General features: G+C 46.7%; 1 protein-coding gene across 8 annotated transcripts in view; it reads right to left on the bottom strand.

Moving 5' to 3' along the window:
• Window positions 1-21,596, bottom strand: part of HUWE1 (HECT, UBA and WWE domain containing E3 ubiquitin protein ligase 1) — a 334,325-nt gene that overhangs the window by 117,835 nt on the left and 194,894 nt on the right. For 5 of the 8 annotated variants that reach the window (XM_068112748.2, XM_068112754.2, XM_068112755.2 and 2 more), the window contains 11 exons: window positions 20,757-20,823; window positions 20,367-20,584; window positions 17,844-18,055; window positions 17,561-17,743; window positions 17,215-17,387; window positions 6,652-6,797; window positions 6,442-6,544; window positions 6,137-6,241; window positions 4,864-4,988; window positions 2,701-2,866; window positions 2,125-2,356 (listed from right to left, as the gene is read on the bottom strand). In XM_068112748.2, coding sequence (XP_067968849.2) covers window positions 2,125-2,356; window positions 2,701-2,866; window positions 4,864-4,988; window positions 6,137-6,241; window positions 6,442-6,544; window positions 6,652-6,797; window positions 17,215-17,387; window positions 17,561-17,743; window positions 17,844-18,055; window positions 20,367-20,584; window positions 20,757-20,823 — 1,730 coding nt within the window. The remainder of the gene's footprint in view (window positions 1-2,124; window positions 2,357-2,700; window positions 2,867-4,863; window positions 4,989-6,136; window positions 6,242-6,441; window positions 6,545-6,651; window positions 6,798-17,214; window positions 17,388-17,560; window positions 17,744-17,843; window positions 18,056-20,366; window positions 20,585-20,756; window positions 20,824-21,596) is intronic. The other 3 variants (XM_068112749.2, XM_078776065.1, XM_068112750.2) reach the window with 2 other exon arrangements.

Raw genomic sequence — 21,596 nt, 5'->3', positions numbered from 1 at the left:
AGTGTTGGTTGGGAATGCCACTGATGTAAAGCTACTGGGGGTGGCTAGATATCCTCCTGGAAGTGATAGGTCATCAGGTGACATCATTGCCGAGCACACTTACACGTATCTACATTCATGGAAGTGCAAACAATCAGTTGTCAACTTATGTTTTGACACAACAGCATCAAACACTGGACACGTTACAGCTGCCTGTGTTACCATTCAATCAAAACTGGACCGTGCTCTTCTGTGGTGTGCATGTCGCCATCATGTTGGAGAGGTAATCCTGGATCATGTGTTTGACGTTCTCAAAATTGAGGCATCAAAGTCTCCAGAAGTATCTTTGTTCCAAAAATTCCAGAAGAATTGGGAACGCATATCGCATGCAAAGAATGAAAGTTTAACCAAAATTGACATTTCCATGTACAATGACTATGCACAACAGCTGCTTTTATCCTGCAAAAACAAGGTTTTAAGCACAATCCGCACAAGCGCTTCATACTGTAGGGAAGACTACAAGGAAATGGCACAACTCTGCCAGGTAGTCCTCGATGATGATGTCACAAAACAAGGAACACTCCACAGACCAGGGGCCATGCATAAAGCAAGGTGGATGTCAAAGATTCTTTATTCCATCAAAATATGCCTACTTGAAGAGCAAATTTCTCTACTACCTCGAGGAACTGTAACAACACAACATCAACAGAAAAAACTGAAGGAGTTTGTTGTTTTTGTTGTTTATATTTATTGTGATTGGTGGCTCGTATGTCAGTCTGCTTCAAATGCCCCATGGTTTGATTTGTGCTTTTACAAGACTCTGCTCAACTATAAAGCTGTCAACTCAACCATTTCAGTCAGCGCTGTGAAAGCCTTTGATAGACATTTGTGGTATTTAACCCCAGAACTGGTTGTTTTGGCACTGTTCAGCAATGCAATTCCTCAAAAGGATCGTCGTGCCCTTGCAGATGTGTTACTGGCCATACAACCAGATGAAATGCCAAGCACTCCAAAACACCGCTACGGTTCTGGATATGGCAAACCGTCATTTCCAAAAATTACAGAAGCGACAACCCTGGCTGATCTTGTGAACGAGGACTCGTGGTTTACAGTAAACCTTCTTCACCTAGATATGACCTTCCTAACAGAGGATGTTGACACTTGGCAGAACAATGAGCACTTCAAGGCAGCCAAGTCCATTGTGGATGGGCTTAATGTTGTGAATGACCCTGCGGAGAGAGCAGTAAAGCTCGCAACTGATTTTGTCTCAACTGCAAGAAGAGAAGACCACTTCCAAAATCTTCTTCAAGTGGTTGAATGTGACCGCAAAGCGAGGCCAAATTTGCGGAAACGAGCAAAGTTGGAGTAGTGACATTGGCGTTGTGCTTAATACATTTTCAAACTTTTAATCAATGAAAGTACAATACTACAACACTGTACTACAACTTTGTAATATGAAGAACGATTTTGGTTAATTTTACATTGACATGTAAGGTTGTTTTAACTGTTTGATATTAGGCATTTAGTAAAAGTAGGACTTTACTTTTGTATATAGGTATAATGGTTAATTTTACATTATCTTGTAGTTAATTTTACATTATCTTGTAAAGTAGTTTAGCTGTGGCCCTAAATGGCCCTAAATATATAAAAGTGGCCGGTGGCCACCCAGGACCACCTCTGATTTCATCTATTTTTTGCATACATACTTCTACCAACAAGTGTAACATTTGAGGGAATAGACATTAAAATACAACAACTTTTTGAAAATCATGGGGCGTTTGATGCACCCTAATGGGCACTGATGTCATCTGAGCCCATCACTGAAACATGGTCAAGGGTAAACATAACTTTCGCTGCCTCATCAGGTGAGAAGTCCACAGTCCAGTTGACATTGGGTACATCGGTGTAAGATGGGGACAGAATAGAATTGGTTGGATACACAAGATTTGGAGGCAAAGACAGAGTTCACACCTTCTGCCTCAACTCCGGCAGAGTCTGCAGTACCAGAGTAATTCAAATGAAAGTCTTGGAAAACAAAGCATTCAATTATTCAGATACCACTTACTGCATTTCAGTGCAATAGCAGTCTCCAGGAATATAAAACAAACAAAAAGGAAAAAAACTAGGAAGCAAATGAGACCGCACCTCTGCAGGATAAGCGGAGCATTATGTTGTCTATTCACAGGATAATGCAGATGGATTGTGTGTCCTGCACTTCCTCCAAAAGAACGTGCACCACGCTGGTTCCGACAGACTCCGGCACCTCCAACAAGGCGCGAAGGTGTTGAGCTAGTGGGGCCAAGACCTGCATGCTCCGTTTGTCGCACCATGAGTGGGTGCGTAGATGGCACCGTGCCGGGAGCTGGGGGGATGTCAGCTGTTGCATGAAAAATTTTCAAATAAAAAAAAAACCAAAAAAAAACATGAAAGAAAAAATCCACAAAAAAATTGGGTTAAAGTTAAAACGAGCAAACAAAAATGAATGCAGGATGGGGGGAAGGAGACAAAAGAAAACCTTAATTGCAGGTTCAATTAACTTTGCATGCAATATGGCAGACAATGCAGTAACCATTCAAAAAATACATATTGTGAGCTCAGTTGTTTAAAGGCAAGGAGGTGGTTGGGGGTGAGGAGAGGGTGGAGAGGAGGTGGTGGGAGGATTACAGGAAGGAAAAATCGAAGTGAAGTGAGCTTAAACAAAACTGCTGCAAAACACCTCACCTCCTGATGAAAACATAGTGTCAAACTCGATGACAAGGTCATCATCCTGGTCATAGCGAAAAAGTGTTTCGCTGACATCATGCATTTCCTCATCTAATTCAATTTCTGAGCCTTCTTCTTCATCTTCATCTTCTTCCTCCTCTCCCTCTTCCTCTCCCTCCTCATCCTGCAGACAAAAAAGGTAGGGCAGAGAATTCCGATCTGAGAAACCACCACCATATGAAATCGCCACTTGAAACACTATTGGAATGCAAATGTTTATATTGTACACGAAAATGCAAGCATGATCCGTTAGTTAATCGAATTAAATTATTTCTTCATCAAACAGTCAATTAAATATTTCACACCCACCATAATACAATCTCAAGAACTGCTTGGAAATTATTGCCTTAACTGTGGCAACGATATTATATAATTAATGCAGATTACATTGCCAACTAAATGACTGCGAGTTGAAGGCATTCTTCTCCTCCTCCTCTACTCTTCCATTTACCAGGGGTGAGGTCCAATGGCACCAAAGTTCTGCCCTGCCTTGACCATGACACTCCTCCACTCCTCTCTGTGCTCAATCAACTCTCTCCATTCTCCGACAACCCCCACCTTACTGATATCCCTCACACAATCCTCCCATCGACCTCTTTTCCTCCCAACCTTGTTCCCTCAACCTATCCGCTTTCTTTGCCATTCTCTCTTCGCCCAAGTGTCCAGCCCATCTTAGCCGGCATTTCACCATTCTCCCTCACCCACCACTCCCCCCCAGCCCCACCCCCCCCCCACCTCCCCCATCAAGCTCATCAGCACACCAATCTCACCGCTCAGTTCATCCATTCTCCTTCTATCCACCCTCTTCACCCCCACAATCATCATCCCCATCACAAGCCAATTAATAGATCATCTTCCTCCCACCATACTCTTCCAACTTGTTGTACACCTCTTCTTTAATATCATTCCTTGCCATATCCACAGCTCTCCTTGCTGCTTTATTCTTCTGCCGATACAGTGAAGCAACCCCGTGTCCGGTTGCCTCCCTCTATCTTCTTCCAAACCTCCTTTTCACCAACTGCCTTTGCTACTTCCTCCGTCCACCATACCTAGTTTATATCCCTCGCCAAGGCACCCTTTCCCTATGTCCTTCCACACAAAACCTCTGCAATTTCCCTAAATGCCTCTCCGTACTTCTTCCGCTCCTCCTTTCCTTCATCCGTACAACAAATACTGCAGGCTTGTGCTTGGTGGTGGCATGCTCTCCCGCCACTGCCTTACTATCCTTAACCCTCTACAACTGTCGCTTCCTTACCACAACAAAAACCAAATTATGTTATATGCTGTGCACTCCTATCGGTAATCTTGTGGCTTTTCCCGCTTTTGAAAGAATGAACCAGCCAGCTGGCCATCACATTCCTCGCCACCAGCTCCACCAGCTCCAGACCCTCTCTATTCCTCATTCCCCAACCAAATTTACCAACACATTCTTCTTCGCAAAGCTCCGCTACTTCCACATGCACGTTAAAGTCCCCCGCAATGCAGAGCATCACCTCCAGCCCAACCATTCCCATCATCCTCTCCAGTCCGTCCCTGAATTCCCACTTCTCCTCCCCAGTCCTTCCCATTAGTGGCCCATAAACAGAAATGACACATATAATTTGCCTGTGTATCATCACCCATGCAATAACTATCCGCACCTTTGTACTCTGACCACCTGCTTGCTGATCTCTTCCGACACTAATATTCCCATGCCATTACTTCTTCCATCCCCAACCGCATGCAATATCTTGTATATTCCTACCAACGTCTTCACCCTGTCTCCTTTCCACGTGGTCTCCTGAACACACATCACTTCCAACCTCCTTCTCTGCATCATCTCCACCACCTCAACCCCTTTCCACCCCAATTTATCCCACTTTCAAACTACTTAGCCAAACCTCGCTTCTGAACCGCTACCCGCCTGGCAGTGATAGTACCATCTTGATTAATTTGGGTGCTCAGGTCATCAATCAGCAGCACTGCCCAGGCTGACCTATGTGTGTGTTGCATTAAAAAAGAAGAAGAGGTATTCAAGGCACGAAAATAAAACGAATTGTAAGACTGAGCAACATGAGAAGAGCAAAATGGAAGTGTGTAGGTAGTATTGATTCTTCAAAAGAAAATGCAGCTATGTCATACCTGGTCCAGTCGTACCTGCTCATCCTCATCTTCCTCGCCTACATGACTGTCGTCATCATCATCATCATCATTGCTGCCACTACTGTCTTCTTCCTCTTCTTGGGTATTGTCTTCATCTTCAGGATCTTCCAGACAAAAAGGAAGATGCTCAGACAAAATAAGAACCAGATATAAATAAAAAAAACCTTTTTTTGTCATCGCAAAATTTTGCCAATGCTGAATCTAAAACCGCTTGCCCTTCCAAGATGTTCTTGCATAATAAAATTATGCGACCATAACTTTTTTTTTTTTTTAACAGCCCAAATCTTTACCAGGCACACCCCGAGTACAACTACCACTTTTAAACTCATTACGTCCAGCAGTTCAAGAGTGCATACAAGTCAAACAAGCATTACACCTAGGTCCCCCGTCGGGGAAGTGATGTGAGTTGACAAAGTGGAACACGGAGAAAACATGCTATATGATATGATATTTCACTCACAAGGTTCAGACATACATGGAGGCGGCCATCTTGGATTTTGACGTGGCAACCCAATTTTAAAAAGCGTTCTTCCTTATGCCTAGATACACCCACACACCAGATTAGACGTTGGTACTTCGCTTATTGTTCGAGATATTTCGCTCAAGTTTCAGACATATATATGGTGGCGGCCATCTTGGATTTTGACATGGCGACCCAATTTTTAATAGCGTTCGTCCTTATGCCGAGATACACCCACACACCAAATTAGAAGTTAGTACTTCGCTTATTTTTCAAGATATTCATCTCACAAGGTTCAGACATACATGGCGGCGGCCATCTTGGATTTTGACGTGGCGACCCAATTTTAAACAGCGTTCTTGCTTGTGCCTAGATACACCCACACACCAGATTAGAAGTTGGTACTTCACTTATTTTTCAAGATATTTCGCTCACAAGGTTCAGACATACATGGCGGCGGCCATCTTGGATTTTGACGTGGGTTGCACCCACACACCAAATTCGAATGCGGTCCTTCGCTTACGCATGCACGGACACACGCACGCACGCCCGCGCGCACGGACGAACGGACGGACACACGGACGGAGGGGAAAGCCATAGTCCCCCTTTCGTTCCGCTGTGCGACGGGGGACAACAAACAAACACACACTTCTTAAATTATATTATAGTATGATAAGAGCATCACAGAAGCCATTTTAAAGTCAAGGAGTTTGAATAGAAAGACCATTATTCAGACAAAAACTGTGTGCTTAAAATGTGTTAGTTGTGGCACAAAAAATAAACTGAACTCACCTTGCCGTGTGCTCGAGCGGGCTGAAGCTTGAGTAGATGGTGCAACGTCCATAAGTACATCCTCCTGTGCATCATGCTCAGGCACATGATCAGCATCTGTTTGACCTGCCAAGCAATGGCACAGTACGTGGTACTTTGCAAGGAACATTTGTTTCAGCTTTATGCTACAAAGGCAAACAAAGATTAATCCACATAGCCAACTTGTGACTTCAAACATAGCAGGGCCATGTGCAAAATAAATATAGCAGTAGCAGCAGAGAAAATTATGAAAACGTCAGAAAAGCAACATTATCCTTCAGACCCACCTCTTCGAATTATACAGGCTTCGGCAAGGATCTCGGGTGTGACATTGTTCATGTCGTCGCGATCAAGAAGCTCCCCAATGAGATCCTCCAATTCATTTTCAACCTTCAAACCATGGGCGAGAACATCAAACAACAGTGTGGCCAAATCAAATCATTCTGACAAGAAAGGACATGCCTCTAAAATACAAAGAAGTTGAACAAAGATCATACCTGCATCTCTTGTCTGTGATTTGCCCTTGCACCAGTTATGCCTTCCTCAACATCAGCATCAGTTTCAGCTTCCATAAGATCAGCATCAGCACTCACAACAGGTCCTGTTTCCTCCTCTTGAGCCTCGGCCTCACTTGGATCACCTGCTGAGAGAGAATCCAAGATCAAGCCGTATATTTCTGGCATATAGGGTTTGACCGTCAGCCTATTATAAAATACTAGCTGAAGTACCTGGCGTTGCCCAGGTATATTCAATGAAATATGTATTTAAATATTTCCTGCATGAGAAATCTTGCCATATTGGCCCTCTTACATACCAAGGGAATGCACAGTTTCCATTATTAACTTGCATACATATGACCTCAACATATTGTTATGTGTGTGCGGGGTTAAGTAATTCAATACCTTAGGCGAGATAGAATGGTATAAATTGGCGTGCCCCGAATGTCACGAAGAAGAAACCTTCATGTATCTAAGTTAGGGCCAAATGTCCTTGTAAGCGTTTGTGTGTCTTCGTACGAGGGGCGAAGTAGTGTTAACAAGCGTTACGCCTAGGTCCCCCGTCGGTGAAGTGATGTGAGTTGACAAAGTGGAGGACGCAGAAAACATGCTATGATATGATATTTCGCTCACAAGGTTCAGACATACATGGAGGTGGCCATCTTGGATTTTGACGTGGCGACCCAATTTTCAATGGCGTTCTTCCTTATGCCTAGATACACCCACACACCAGATTAGAAGTTGGTACTTCGCTTATTTTTCAAGATATTCCGCTCACAAGTTTCAGACATACATGGCGGCGGCCATCTTGGATTTTGACGTGGCGACCCAATTTTCAATAGCCTTCTTCCTTATGCCTAGATACACCCACACATCAGATTAGAAGTTGGTACTTCGCTTATTATTCAAGATATTCATCTCACAAGGTTCAGACATACATGGCATCAGACATACATGGCGGCGGCCATCTTGGATTTTGACGTGGGTTGCACCCACACACCAAATTTGAATGCGGTCGTTCGCTTACGCACGCCGCACACGCACGCACGGACGGACACACGGACGGAGGGGAAAGCCATAGTCCCCCTTTCGCTACGCTGTGTGACGGGGGACAATTAGGTAGGGCTTAAGAATAATCCCCTGTGTGTAATTGCCCTGTGATTTTCCCTATGTTTTATTACAATTAAAAAGCACAAGAATTATAACCATCCCAATCGCCGACAGTATGACCGCACATGCCGATTGACAGAGGAACCCCGCCCAGTCGACCGTTCCTGAAGGACGGCTAGGCCTTCGTCAGTGGTCGTCAAGAATGGCCGTGATTCCACTCCCCGAAGGACGATTGGTTGGGACGATTCGATGGCGCTGGGCAATTGGTCAGAAGGATGGCGTCAGAGAGAACCATCAAGAACAAAGGAGGAAAAAGCAAAGGGATCGCGATTGTTCGCTCTCTCTTTGCCCAGGCTCTTGGTGCGAGCTGTCACGCCATTGCTCTCTCTGTTCCGGCATTCGTGGCAGGGGGTTAGTTGTTCGCTCTCTCTCCCTGGGCCTTCCGTGGAGGCGGCTGCGCTTTGAGCGGTACGAGCCCAGTGGATTGTGTCAGTCGGGGGAGGAGGGATCGCGGCTGCCTCGCATGGGCAGCTGGCTGCGACGTGACTTGGGACCGTGCGTTTTCCCGCGCATCGACTCGGGACCCATTCGACGAACACCAGGGTTCGAAGGCCGTTCGAGGACGCCAGGCTGAGTATCGGCCAACCCACCAGACCACTTATTTTTTTTCTCCCTGTGTGTGTATTTGCGTCTGATGGAGGATCCTCATTTTGTAATTATAGTTTTTACCTCATCGTTCATTTCTTTATTGCCTGCATTATTTTCATAAAATCATTATTTGTTGCATTTTCAACTTCTTGTCTTGTACGTTTATTTGTTCGTGGTTTCGGAAAAACTCTGGTCGCGTCCGTCCATTCAACTAAGACCACAGGACCTCCGTTTCCCGCACGCGCCATAGAGGAACCGCCATCGATTCGGCTTGCTCGCCTCGGAGTTAAAGCTTTTTTTGGCCATTCGTCGCCCTGAGGTCTTCACTACAGGGTCGATGCGACAATATGATCTCCACAATACATATACCTCGATCACTCCCAGGAAAAATCCAGGCAGTGTGTAAGCAACATACTCGCTCAAGGCCTGAACACAGAAGTGTTATAATAAACCTGTGTGAAGCAATCTTTTTAATAACAGACGCGCATGTAAACACGGCAATAATGAGCCCATCCATCATGCAGCGGGAGATGAGGTTTTATGTACGTATTGTTGTGGATATGAGAATGTTTTTTTATTTTGTTGTTGTGGTAAAATGTTGTTGTAAAAGGTTGTTGTAAAATATCACCCCTCCTCCCTCCGTTTGTGGTTGTATAAAGGTCAAAGGGCGTTTCCGTAGTTAGTCCATAAAACATACATGCAGGACACGATATATCCTTTCTTTTGACAGTTATATCCTTATTATGTGTATTAGCGTAAGGCTGTGTCTTCCATTAATTGAAATACTCCATTGCACCAGTGAAAGAGAATAGATCCCCTTTCCTTCCCATCCCCAAAATCTCCATCCAATATTACATCCCCTCTCGTCATTGCCGAGCCTCGATTGCCAATATTACCTCCCCTCCAATAACCGCCATTGACCACGAGGCTCGAGTCAGGGAAGAAAGGCGTGTCTCCACCTCGTCAGAGGGGAGGAGGGGCGTGCCCGCCCGTCGTCATCCAGGGCGGAGCCCGAGGGTCGCGCGACCAACCAGGGCCGAGGTGAGCACCCCGATGGGCGTGTCCTGAACGCCGGCGGCTTAACCGCCGGAGGCGCTATAAAAAGGCGCGCACGGAAGTAAAAAGAGAGGTGGTTGGACAGTTGGTTGGTTGCACAGAGTTGGTTGCGCAGAGAGTTGGTTGCACCGTTGGTCAGGGTTGGTTGCACCGTTGGTCAGAGTTGGTTGCACAGAGTTGGTTGCGGTGAGGAGTCGGTGGTCAGAGTGAGGGACCAAGAAAGAGTGGAGGGTTTGGACCAGACGAGTGGGACAAGGCCTGGCAAGGCAAGTGGAGGCGGGAGCAGCAGCGACACCCGGCAGCCGCTTGGGGCCTGGGCGGCGGTTTGGAGCAGGGCCGAAAAGGAACGGCGGCTGCTAAACGCGCCGATCGTGCTGCATGACCCCCCTTGGACCTCCCTCTCCCTCCAGCCATCCACATCCTGCGATTCCTGCAATTCCCCGCGTGAGTCAGTCTTTTGTTTGTTCTGTCCTGGGATAAGTTAAGCCTGTAGATAAGCTAGTATTTGCACTGTGTCACCTGCGTCTTATGTGTTGTAAATAAACTTGATTGCTCCTTTTTGCTTGTGTGTGTAAATAATAAACCCCATTACTCGTCTGTACGTCTTCTCGTTTTAATTCCTTTTCCTCTTACATTGCGTCGCTTTTGTCTTTTCCCTCATTGAGCAGCTAGGGTGCGATACGGCCAAAGTTCTGGGTGAATCGGGTGAGTTTTGTTAGGTCGCGGTTTTACACCACCGCTCGGTCTATAACATCCAAACCGCGATCTATAACAATTGGTGTCTGGGAGTGAGATTCGGGGCCCGAACCAAATTTTTAAAACATCTAGAAAAAAAATTTTTGGTCAAAATTACGAGCTGCCGAACTTTGTTTTTTTAAAGCAAAACCCGAATTTTGAAATCGCGCCATGGCTGTTCAAGGCGACGGGATGCCGGTGGGAGAGATAGACGGGGTAGAATCGACCCAGGACTTAGGAAAAAAAATGGTGGAGGAGAGGAAAGAAGGTGTGGTTGAGGGAGTATCAGACGCACAAAATGGCGCCTCGCACATTGCTACGGCGGCCGCACCCGCTGCACAAGTGGGAGGGATGGCCCAAATGCAGGCCCTCATGGAGCAATTTATGGCACAAATGAGGGCCTCTATGGAAGAGTCAGTGTATAATTGGAAGAGGGATGCCATGTCAGACGAATCCGGGTGTGATCTAAAAAAATTGAGGGAGGAATCCAGGTGTGAAGTGGAAAAACGGATATCAGAGGCAAGGGAGGAGCAGAGGGACAGAGACCGCAAGTTGGGCGAAAGGGTCCCAGGGGTGCACGACGAGGTAAAGCGGGTCGAAAAGCGCTGGTTGAGCGAAGCGGAGAAAAGCACGGGTACAATGACGGGGGTAGAAATCGCGACACGGGGTTTGAAAAAGCCGGCGACCGATGAGGTAGAGGGAATTTTATTAAAGCCAACGGTCGTCGAGGTGAACAAAGAAATTATGGGTATAGTTGAAATTGGAGAGACCGGGGACTTAAAGTTAAAAGAGCAACAATCGGAGGAAGGAATGGAAATTGCTCAAAGTCTAAATGCACATCCTGATGCTGTACTCGCTAACCCGAATGGAAGTTTGCAGGTTCGCGTGGAGAAAAGGATCCCCCAGGTGAGTCGTGCTGTATATTGTGCGGGTAGATTTTGCAGGAGGATGTTTAGCGACAAAAGAATTTTCGCGCGCTTGGGATCGAGGAAGCACCCGGGCGTTGGTGAAGGGTCCCGTGAGTGGAAATGGCACGCGTGGGAGAAAAAAGTGTGCGTCGGCGAGTGGGTGTGTTATAAAGTGTGGGAGTGAAACCGAGTGCGAGCGAGAATGCACGTCGGTGTGTACGGGGTGTGACACAGGGAGTGAGAGCAATACGGAGTGCACGCCCATGGTGAGTGTTACGGAGGACGTAACGGAGGAGAGGTGTGGATCGAAGTGTGCGCAAGAGGTGTGGTGTGTAACAGAGAGAGCGTTGGTGGAATGTACGGACGGCGTTGGAACGCCAGGTTTTGTGAGGGTGAAAGGGGTAGCGTATGCTTGTAAGCATGCAAGTGAAGCGTCGATGGTAACCGGTTTAGTGGTTAGAGCGACGGATAGCCGATGCGAGCACTCGGTGCGAGGGGTGCTTGGTTGGGTGCGAGGCCCGGCGTCGATCGAAGCTGCGTCGTTTCTCTTCGAAGCGTCGTTGCCGATTCGGGCTTGGCCCCGCCCCGCACGGTCGAGTCCGGGCTTTGTCGGGCGAGGCGACCGGTCCGGTTCGAGGGCGAGTGGGAGGAAGCGGAACGATGCCCCCTCGTGGGGACGGGGTTCCGACCGGGGGAGATGGAGCCATCGGGCCCGGGACCGCAAGGTGCCGCGCCGAGATGGTGCGTGGAATCTCGGTCCAACCAAACCACCTCCCTTGAACCAAAAGCCGGACGGATTCAACCTGCAGGCAACCAAACCACCCGAATTCATTGCTCGGCTTTGCGAAGCCGAGTTTAATGATGTCATGGCGCACCGAGAGGATGTAATAAGTAGACGGATGATGATGGTAGTGATTTGATACGAAATTAATAATAGTGGGTAGAATTGGCAGTAAATGGAAAATTTTTGAATTGGTTGGAATTTGGTGTGCCAAATTGATAGAGAGACCCCCGATGTGGTGGGATGGCAAATCCACCATCCCTCACAGTGGGGGCAAAGGAGCACTAGCTTAGGGGGTGTATGGCAGTGGAAAACTAGCCCGGGTGGGTTAGGATATGGTGTGTAGGGATCTAGCGAAGATTGACATTAGGTGACGTTAAGTTTAGTTAGTGACTGATACCTGTAGTGGGGACGCAGGTAGATTAGTATGGATGATAATGACGTGGGAGCGCAATAGTTTAAAGGGACGACTGGGAAGCGCAAGTTTCAGAGGGGAGAAGTTAGCTGAGATGATGCCGTGTGTGTGAGGATTGAACAGGTGAGAATGGAACAGGTGTGATTGCACAGGTGTGCAACTGAACAGGTGTGTGGAGCAGTGTATGAGTGAGTGATGGTGATGTGTGTTGCGTTGACCAACTGGTCCAGAAAGAGGAGGAGGGTGCAGGTGGCACCAGGTAGGATTGCACAGATGTGCAACAACAGGTGAATGAAAGACAGGTGTATGGAATAAATGGTCTGGAGTATTGGAATGGATGGTCGTGGAGTGAGTATGGTGGAAATTGTGGAGTGGAGTGGATGGTGCGAAGGTGTGAATGGGGGAAGAGTGGACCCCCATCACGGATACCCGGGGCGGGTAGTGTAAGAGTTAGGTAGAGGGTACAGGTAAATTGTGGTTGGATATTGGCATCTGTGGTGCGGTTGGAAGAATGCTGTTTGGATGGGTGCATTAGTGTTGTGGAAATGGCTGGGCGTGTAGCCTGTTAGTGTGTGTAGTTGGTTTGGGCACTCCACCACTGTAAGGATGTCGGCCAGGTGAGGCCGCAGGTGGGCTCTGGGAGCCGGTAGAGTTGTGGATGGGGCCCGAGGATCCGGAGGATGGACCCGGGTAGCCCAGTGCCAGAGAGGGCACCGAGTGGGGAGAGTGCCAGAGGGCCTTCCCCAGGTAGTTAGGTTAGGGTAAGGAGCAGGTAAGCTCGGAGGCAACTACAGTGGTGGAGGTGTGCAGGTGGGTAGACCCGCTGGGAGAGGTACACGTCGCGGCCCAGAAATTGTGCGAGGGCACCGGGAGATGAATCGGGGGAGTGAGACCCCAAATTGAAAAGCACCACAGTTTGGCCAATGGGAATTGGTTTTTAGAACCCATAGTGTAAGAGGGCCAATGGTTTGGCCAGAGAAAGACCCCGGGTAGTGTAAATTGTGTTAAAATCATTTAGAGGGTAGTTAGGATGAAGGATCTCCTCGCACCATCTGCACCCACTCACCTGAGGTGACAGGTACTCCACACCATGCCATGTTTGATTATTTTTTATGATGCAAATGTTTGGATTGTGAGACGCATCATGACGTGGGTGTGACATTGTGCTTTGATGTTCCATCTCTGCCTCCTTATGAGGATTGATGATGAATTGATAATGGCAAATTTTTGAAGTAGAGGGATTGTGGAGACGAATTTGATATAGGGGAAATATGGGGAAGACGTGACAGTAGTGACGAATTGGTAATGTGTAGGTTTTGTACATATGGGGTAAGGGCAAGGGTGGGCTAGGTAACAGGGGGGTGACGTACGGTAGGGACGAGCTTTCTCACTTCGCCCTCCGTACGCATTTCGCCTTGCATTGCCTTTTTGATGTGTACCCTTGAGACCTTACCCCTCGCTCATCTGTCTTGTCCCCCCTTTTTGTCTCCCACATGAGGACCTGAGCGCCGTTGGGCGCCGAGGGGAGCGTGCGTGGGTCGGCCATTGTGCGCCCGAAATTCCCAGAACCAGCTGTCTGCATCGATGCACCACATTATGGACCACATGCCTGTGGCCGAGCACCACTTATGGACCCCATGGGTTGGGGCATGGCCCCTCTGCTGGAACCGGCCAAGAGGGCCCGAAATCTTGCTGGCGGACCTTGGCCACAGGGCACCGATGCCCCACAGGTGAACCACACATAGTCGGCCCTGTGGGCCATAAATAAAATAAATAAGAAGGACACATTGGGCACACTTTATTGCAAATAGGCCGCCAGTAAGCAAAGCAAAAGAGAATGACAACATCTGGAAGACAAATAATAATAACCAGCAGAGGGAGCCGAAGAGCAAGAGACACCTGCAGGGTTAGGGGTTGTTTGGTTATTTTTATTCATGAACAGTGATGACTGTGCACCGATTGGTGCTTGAGGGTGCTTTGGTGCGTTTTTGGGTGCTTTAATGGTGCATTGATGCAGAGCAGACTGTCTCCCCCCCAGAAAGAACAATTACAGGTCCTGGGTTAGTTTTGTAAAAAAAAATAGCGTCAGTGTAAATAATGCTTCCCACCGTCAGTGTATAGTTTGAAGACCATTCCGCAATTCGGTTAACTGTGGGCGTAAGTCTGTTAGGCAGGGTGCAATGGAGCAGCGGGACACATTTATTTATGTTTTAAAACTGTCGCACTCAGGGTCAGGTTAAAAGTAGAGGGAACTACACCTACGTGCCACACTAAGGTAAAAGTAATAGGCCCGGGACGTGCCTAAGGGGAGGAGGGTGCAGTGTTGTGGATATGAGAATGTTTTTTTATTTTGTTGTTGTGGTAAAATGTTGTTGTAAAAGGTTGTTGTAAAATATCACCCCTCCTCCCTCCGTTTGTGGTTGTATAAAGGTCAAAGGGCGTTTCCGTAGTTAGTCCATAAAACATACATGCAGGACACGATATATCCTTTCTTTTGACAGTTATATCCTTATTATGTGTATTAGCGTAAGGCTGTGTCTTCCATTAATTGAAATACTCCATTGCACCAGTGAAAGAGAATAGATCCCCTTTCCTTCCCATCCCCAAAATCTCCATCCAATATTACATCCCCTCTCGTCATTGCCGAGCCTCGATTGCCAATATTACCTCCCCTCCAATAACCGCCATTGACCACAAGGCTCGAGTCAGGGAAGAAAGGCGTGTCTCCACCTCGTCAGAGGGGAGGAGGGGCGTGCCCGCCCGTCGTCATCCAGGGCGGAGCCCGAGGGTCGCGCGACCAACCAGGGCCGAGGTGAGCACCCCGATGGGCGTGTCCTGAACGCCGGCGGCTTAACCGCCGGAGGCGCTATAAAAAGGCGCGCACGGAAGTAAAAAGAGAGGTGGTTGGACAGTTGGTTGGTTGCACAGAGTTGGTTGCGCAGAGAGTTGGTTGCACCGTTGGTCAGGGTTGGTTGCACCGTTGGTCAGAGTTGGTTGCACAGAGTTGGTTGCGGTGAGGAGTCGGTGGTCAGAGTGAGGGACCAAGAAAGAGTGGAGGGTTTGGACCAGACGAGTGGGACAAGGCCTGGCAAGGCAAGTGGAGGCGGGAGCAGCAGCGACACCCGGCAGCCGCTTGGGGCCTGGGCGGCGGTTTGGAGCAGGGCCGAAAAGGAACGGCGGCTGCTAAACGCGCCGATCGTGCTGCATGACCCCCCTTGGACCTCCCTCTCCCTCCAGCCATCCACATCCTGCGATTCCTGCAATTCCCCGCGTGAGTCAGTCTTTTGTTTGTTCTGTCCTGGGATAAGTTAAGCCTGTAGATAAGCTAGTATTTGCACTGTGTCACCTGCGTCTTATGTGTTGTAAATAAACTTGATTGCTCCTTTTTGCTTGTGTGTGTAAATAATAAACCCCATTACTCGTCTGTACGTCTTCTCGTTTTAATTCCTTTTCCTCTTACATTGCGTCGCTTTTGTCTTTTCCCTCATTGAGCAGCTAGGGTGCGATACGGCCAAAGTTCTGGGTGAATCGGGTGAGTTTTGTTAGGTCGCGGTTTTACACCACCGCTCGGTCTATAACATCCAAACCGCGATCTATAACAGTATGTATGTATGGGTGTGTATTGTTACGTTTATGAGGGGGTAGGCAATGCATTACCTTAGGGCCAGGATTGTGTAGGGTAGTGCGCTCCGTATGTCGTGTAGCCACCTTGATGTACATAAGTCAGACCGGATGTCGTGTAAGGCCATATCTTTGTCCCCATTGCGAGGCGTGGGGTTATGTTCATTAGGTAGGAGTTAAGGGCAAATCCTGTGTATGTAAATAGCCTCTGTGATTTCTCCTTTGTTCATTATAACACACCACACCCGCCATGCACTCCATTCCTAAAATAACACTAAATAAAAGTACCCGGAACCAGGACATTCAACTACCGCTGATCGGACCGGGTGATCACAAACGCCGGCAAGTGGCCGTGAGGCCATGCCCCGAAGAACGATTGGTAAGGACGGCCATCGAGCGAGGAGATGGACTGGCTGATTGGAGCACGCACGAACATCGTCGGATGACTTAAGAGCCTTGGGAATAAAAGACTTGAGGCCTGGCATTTTGTTCTCTTGCGCCAGGGACATTGAAAGTGAAGTCGCAGATAAAACTGGTGAAAACAAGCGTTACGCCTAGGTCCCCCGTCGGGGAAGTGATGTGAGTTGACAAAGTGGGAGACGCAGAAAACATGCTATGATATGATATTTCGCTCACAAGGTTCAGACATACATGGAGGCGGCCATCTTGGATTTTGACGTGGCGACCCAATTTTCAATAGCGTTCTTCCTTATGCCTAGATACACCCACACACCAGATTAGAAGTTGGTACTTCGCTTATTTTTCAAGATATTTCGCTCACAAGGTTCACATATATATGATGGCGGCCATCTTGGATTTTGACGTGGCGACCCAATTTTCAATGGCGTTGTTCCTTATGCCGAGATACACCCACACACCAAATTAGAAGTTGGTACTTCGCTTATTTTTCAAGATATTCCGCTCACAAGGTTCAGACATATATATGATGGCGGCCATCTTGGATTTTGACGTGGCGACCCAATTTTCAATCGGGTTCTTCCTTATGCCTAGATACACCCACACACCAGATTAGAAGTTGGTACTTCGCTTATTTTTCAAGATATTCCGCTCACAAGGTTCAGACATACATGGCATCATAGATGCATGGTGGCGGCCATCTTGGATTTTGACGTGGGTTGCACCCACACACCAAATTCGAATGCGGACCTTCGCTTATGCACGCACGGACGGACGGGAAAACCATAGTCCCCCTTTCGCTCCGCGGTGCGACGGGGGACAACAACTGGGGAAACTTTCATGAGGTATCAACATTCATTAAAACAACTGACCGAGCTCTTGTGTGTTGCTGTTTGGGTCAGCTGCATTACTTCCAGCTTCTGCTTCATTCTTCCCTTTGTTGCCAGTGCTTTTGCCACCAAACAAACTACTGGGCTGGTTTACAATACGAGACAGTGTCTCTAATGGTTTCAGTGCTGCATTCACGGTGTTTGCCATGTTGGGACTGTGGGGGGAATTGTAAAAACAAAAGTTTGCAAATCCGATCAAAACTTCCATAAAACCTGTCGGAAATCGAACATTGAAGTCCCAGTTTGAGAATAGCACTTGTTCCCAAGCAATTTCAGATTACAGCCTTTATTTCCACCCTCAAACCAGAACTCTACCAAACTAATGCACCTGGAAAGATCTAGGCTGTGAGGTACCCGTGCCAGATCACTGACGAGTCCTTTCTTTAAGAAAAGACGGATCATGTTGTTGACACCATTCTGCTGGGCTTTGATAACAGGACCACTGCAGAAGGTGGGACTTGTTGGACAAGACTCCATAATAGTGCTTATGATGCACACAACTGCTTGAAGTCTGCAGGAAACACAAATTTATGTCACCGTTTTAAAAAGAAAAACACTTTGGTTGTACTCAATATCAGCTGTTCCAAAGTTAATCTGCCCATTCAAGAGACCTGGCATGCTTCTCTGTACTTTCTGGCAGGGCGAGAGCACGTCCCAAGGCTGCTTTCACCTCTGTGACCAGTGCCAGCTGAGCATCTGTGCACTGGTTAGCAGCAGCTACAGAAGCCAGGAACAGCCGTGCAAGAGCAGGCGAATCTTTGTCGCCCACGACCTGTGTTTGTGGGAGCAGGCAATCCAGCACGAAGGCTAGCATGCTGCATTCCTGAATCACACAGGAATGGAGGACATGACAGATGTTCAACTCTCCTGAAAACTTCGACTCAAAGCTCAAATCTAGTGCATCACAAACATTTCCAACAAAATCTTGGAATTCACCCGCATGAGACAGTTAGAGTATTTTGGGGTGGGGGTAGAATTGTCAATATCTTTAAGTGAAGTGTCAGCTGTCACAGATAAAGTAAAATAGCAAAAAATGTGTAAAGTTGAATGTCCCTTGCAGTCAACAAGTGGTCTGGTGTTTAAAATAAATCACTTGAAATATTGGGCAAAAAAACAATGCACACACAATTTGAAATTGAAGAAAACTAGGGCATGCCCGTACTATATATATATCTAAAATTATATCCCCCCCCCCCCCTCTATTTACATGAAATGGTTTGGTCTATTCGCCTAGGACGTGCCCGTACGTGGGTGCCCGTTCCTTGCCAAAAAAAAAAAAAAAAAAATGTCTTCGCCCATGCATGCATGGGCGTGCCCGTAAGTGCGTGATGTGACCGTACAATGAATGTATCGTCCCGACGCCGCAGCTCGGATGGCGCTGCAGTTAATCGGGCCTGTATCGGCAGAGTTATTATAAACGTGTACTACAATCGATCGTACCTTACAGCGTCTGCTCGCCACGTTCAGCATCAGTACGTCGTCACTATGACTATCCGTAAGTCCGGAAGTGACGTCCTCATTTGACTGTCCGGAAGGTCGCATATCGCAGTTACGATGAATCGCAAATTAGTTTTAATTAGTTTTAAAACATAGTTTAACGCCAACATAGTTTGCCAACGTGAAATAAATGAATACGCTCTCAAATGTGCCGTCCGAGGCAGAGTCTGTTCGGCACGTTCGGCACACGTGATAGCTTGCTGCTCTCTGATTGGTTGAATCGTTTTTTGGACATAGCTCGGTAACTACTTCTCCGATTAATATGAAACCTTGAAAAGGCACATCCTCAGGTCCCCAGCAATATACCTGGCAAGTTTAAAGTATATCGGACCCGTGGTTGTCGAGAAACAGCGGTCACAGACACACAGACATACACACAGACAAACACACACACAGAGATTACTGGAATTATAGATAGATTTGATTTGTTCCTCCATTCCTCTATTTTTCCCAACCAACTTCCACATTCTCTTCAATCTCACTATTTTTCAAGACAGCAGTTCTTCACAAAGGCCATGCCCAATCGAAAAGCATGAGATTTTCTACCCTTGTTAACCCACCACACCCCAAGCCGTTCTCCTTTAAAATTTCCAGTTTTTCATTGTATACATCCTGTCCACCATATGCGTTATTTCATGCCCCAAATTTCTACCCACACTCATTTGTCTAAGTCCCCTCTACTTTGTCCTTAAACCCCGCTGTTGGTGTCCTTGTCCTGTTACATTCTGATCCGTTCAGTGTACTTACTAGCTCTTCCACAAGCCTCGACTCTGTTTCAAAAAAAAACCCGAAAAAAACGACATTTCTCCATGTATGCATGTGTAATATGGAGGCAAACAAGCCAGAAACATGGTGATTCACCACTGCCATACTTTTCTTCATTTATATAATACTAGGGCATGCCCGTACTATATATATATCTAAAATTATATCCCCCCCCCTCTATTTACATGAAATGGTTTGGTCCAAAGCGAACGGCTTGCGAGTGGTGACAATCCCCCCAATGCTATTTACATGCAATGGTTTGGTCCAAAGCGAACGGCTTCCGGAGTTTGGTAAAGAAATCGCCATCGCGTGCACAAACGCGCAGGAAAGCGAATGAATCGCAAATTCGTTTTTATTAGTTTTAAAACATCGTTTAACGCCAACATAGCGCCAACATAGTTTGCAAACGTGAAATAAATGAATACGCTGTCAAATGTGCCATCCGAGGCAGAGTGTGCCCGCCACGTTCGGCACACGCGATCGTTCGCTGCTCTGATTGGTTGAATCGTTTTTTGGACATAGCTCGGTAAGTAATTGTCCGATTAATATGAAACCTTGAAAAGGCACATCCTCGGGTCCCCAGCAATATACCTGGCAAGTTAAAAGTATATCGGACCCGTGGTTGTCGAGAAACAGCGGTCACAGACAAACAAACGTACAGACGTACAGACGTACAGACAGAGATTACTGGAATTATAGATAGATGTGATAGGTTTTTATATAATCTGTGACAGCGGATCACATTCATTGAATGATGGCAATTGAAGTTCCTTTATAATTTGATGTTGGAGTAGTTTATTCTGGGTTTAAAAGTTAACAGAAAAAGCAGGTAATACATCTTAACGCAAAATTTATGTGCATGTAAAATTTACTTCCTTGACGAGTGGTGATTGACCAGTTGTGTAATTGTAGGCGACGATGAGAGAGGCGCAGCCAGCATACGAGCGAACAAGCTCAGCGAGCAGCCGTAAAATGGCAGACTTTGTCATGAGTGGTGCTGCCAAAGCCTTTGCTTTAGCCTTAAGCTCTTCCCCACCCTGATCTGCTCCACGATCTTTACCGCTCTCCTTGTCCTCACTGGATGTTGCACCTTCAAATAAATCAGCATAAAATGTGTTCAACAATTTTCACGTTGGTGAATAGCCATTTATTCACCAGGAGCAAGCCATTGGACATAATCCAGGGCCTCTAGAACACAGATCTCATTTAAAAGCATTTTTTTATGCTGGGAAACAGAAAATACAATGCAGAAAACATCTTACCCTCAGCTTGTGCAGCACCAGTTTGTGTGCCATCCATTGAATTTCCTTCAGATGAAAATACCAAAGCCTTGAAAATAAAAAAGTATAAAAATTTAGAATGAGCATGAAAGATATTTATGGTTATGTTAAATAACCAATTGCAATGAAGGCTACAATAACTAACTTTAAACTATGACAAAGTTGGACACGCCGAGTACACACGTGCACCTGGTATATTAATTAACCTAACTGCTGTTTGGAGTAGATGGAAAGGAAACTTGTCTCTTGTTCAATGCTTGTTGCCAAAATAGCTCGTTTAATTACCTAGTCACAGGTCATACATCAATTCCTGAGATTCAGAATGATCTCTGCAGCCCGATGTATCAATTTTTAACAAACATCTGCCCGAAGTTATAAATATGCCCTGTACACCAAGGGTGACCTCAACATTTCTGATGCCCATTTGAGATGTTTGAGTAGTCTGTCATTAGAGGTCTCATTCATATAGTATGCCTCCAAGTAAGATTCTTGGGGAAAATGCCAGGGGATGAACATTTCCAGAGCATTACTTGGTTCCTCCTAAGAACACAAGGGTAGTCCAGCATGCACACGAGATTTTTTGAATGTCCCTTCTTTTCTATTGTTTGGAATTTTCTACAAGCTATGCAATGTCCCTTCTTTTCTATAGTTTGCCACATGGCACATACCATAATAAAGGGGCCTTTTTCTATGCCCCTGGCATTTTTCCCAAGATACATTTTAAGTACGAGCAAAATGCATTTGTTCATCGAACAAGACTTTATACTTGAAAAGGTAAGGAAATTTTTTTTCAACTCAGACAGGATTCGAACCCACAAGCCC

Source organism: Myxine glutinosa, chromosome 4 (assembly GCF_964187855.1).
Source record: "Myxine glutinosa chromosome 4, kmMyxGlut1.1, whole genome shotgun sequence".
Taxonomy (NCBI): Eukaryota; Metazoa; Chordata; class Myxini; order Myxiniformes; family Myxinidae; genus Myxine; species Myxine glutinosa.
The sequence above is the reverse complement of the archived record's forward strand: the minus strand, read 5'-3'. Positions and strand labels throughout refer to the sequence as shown.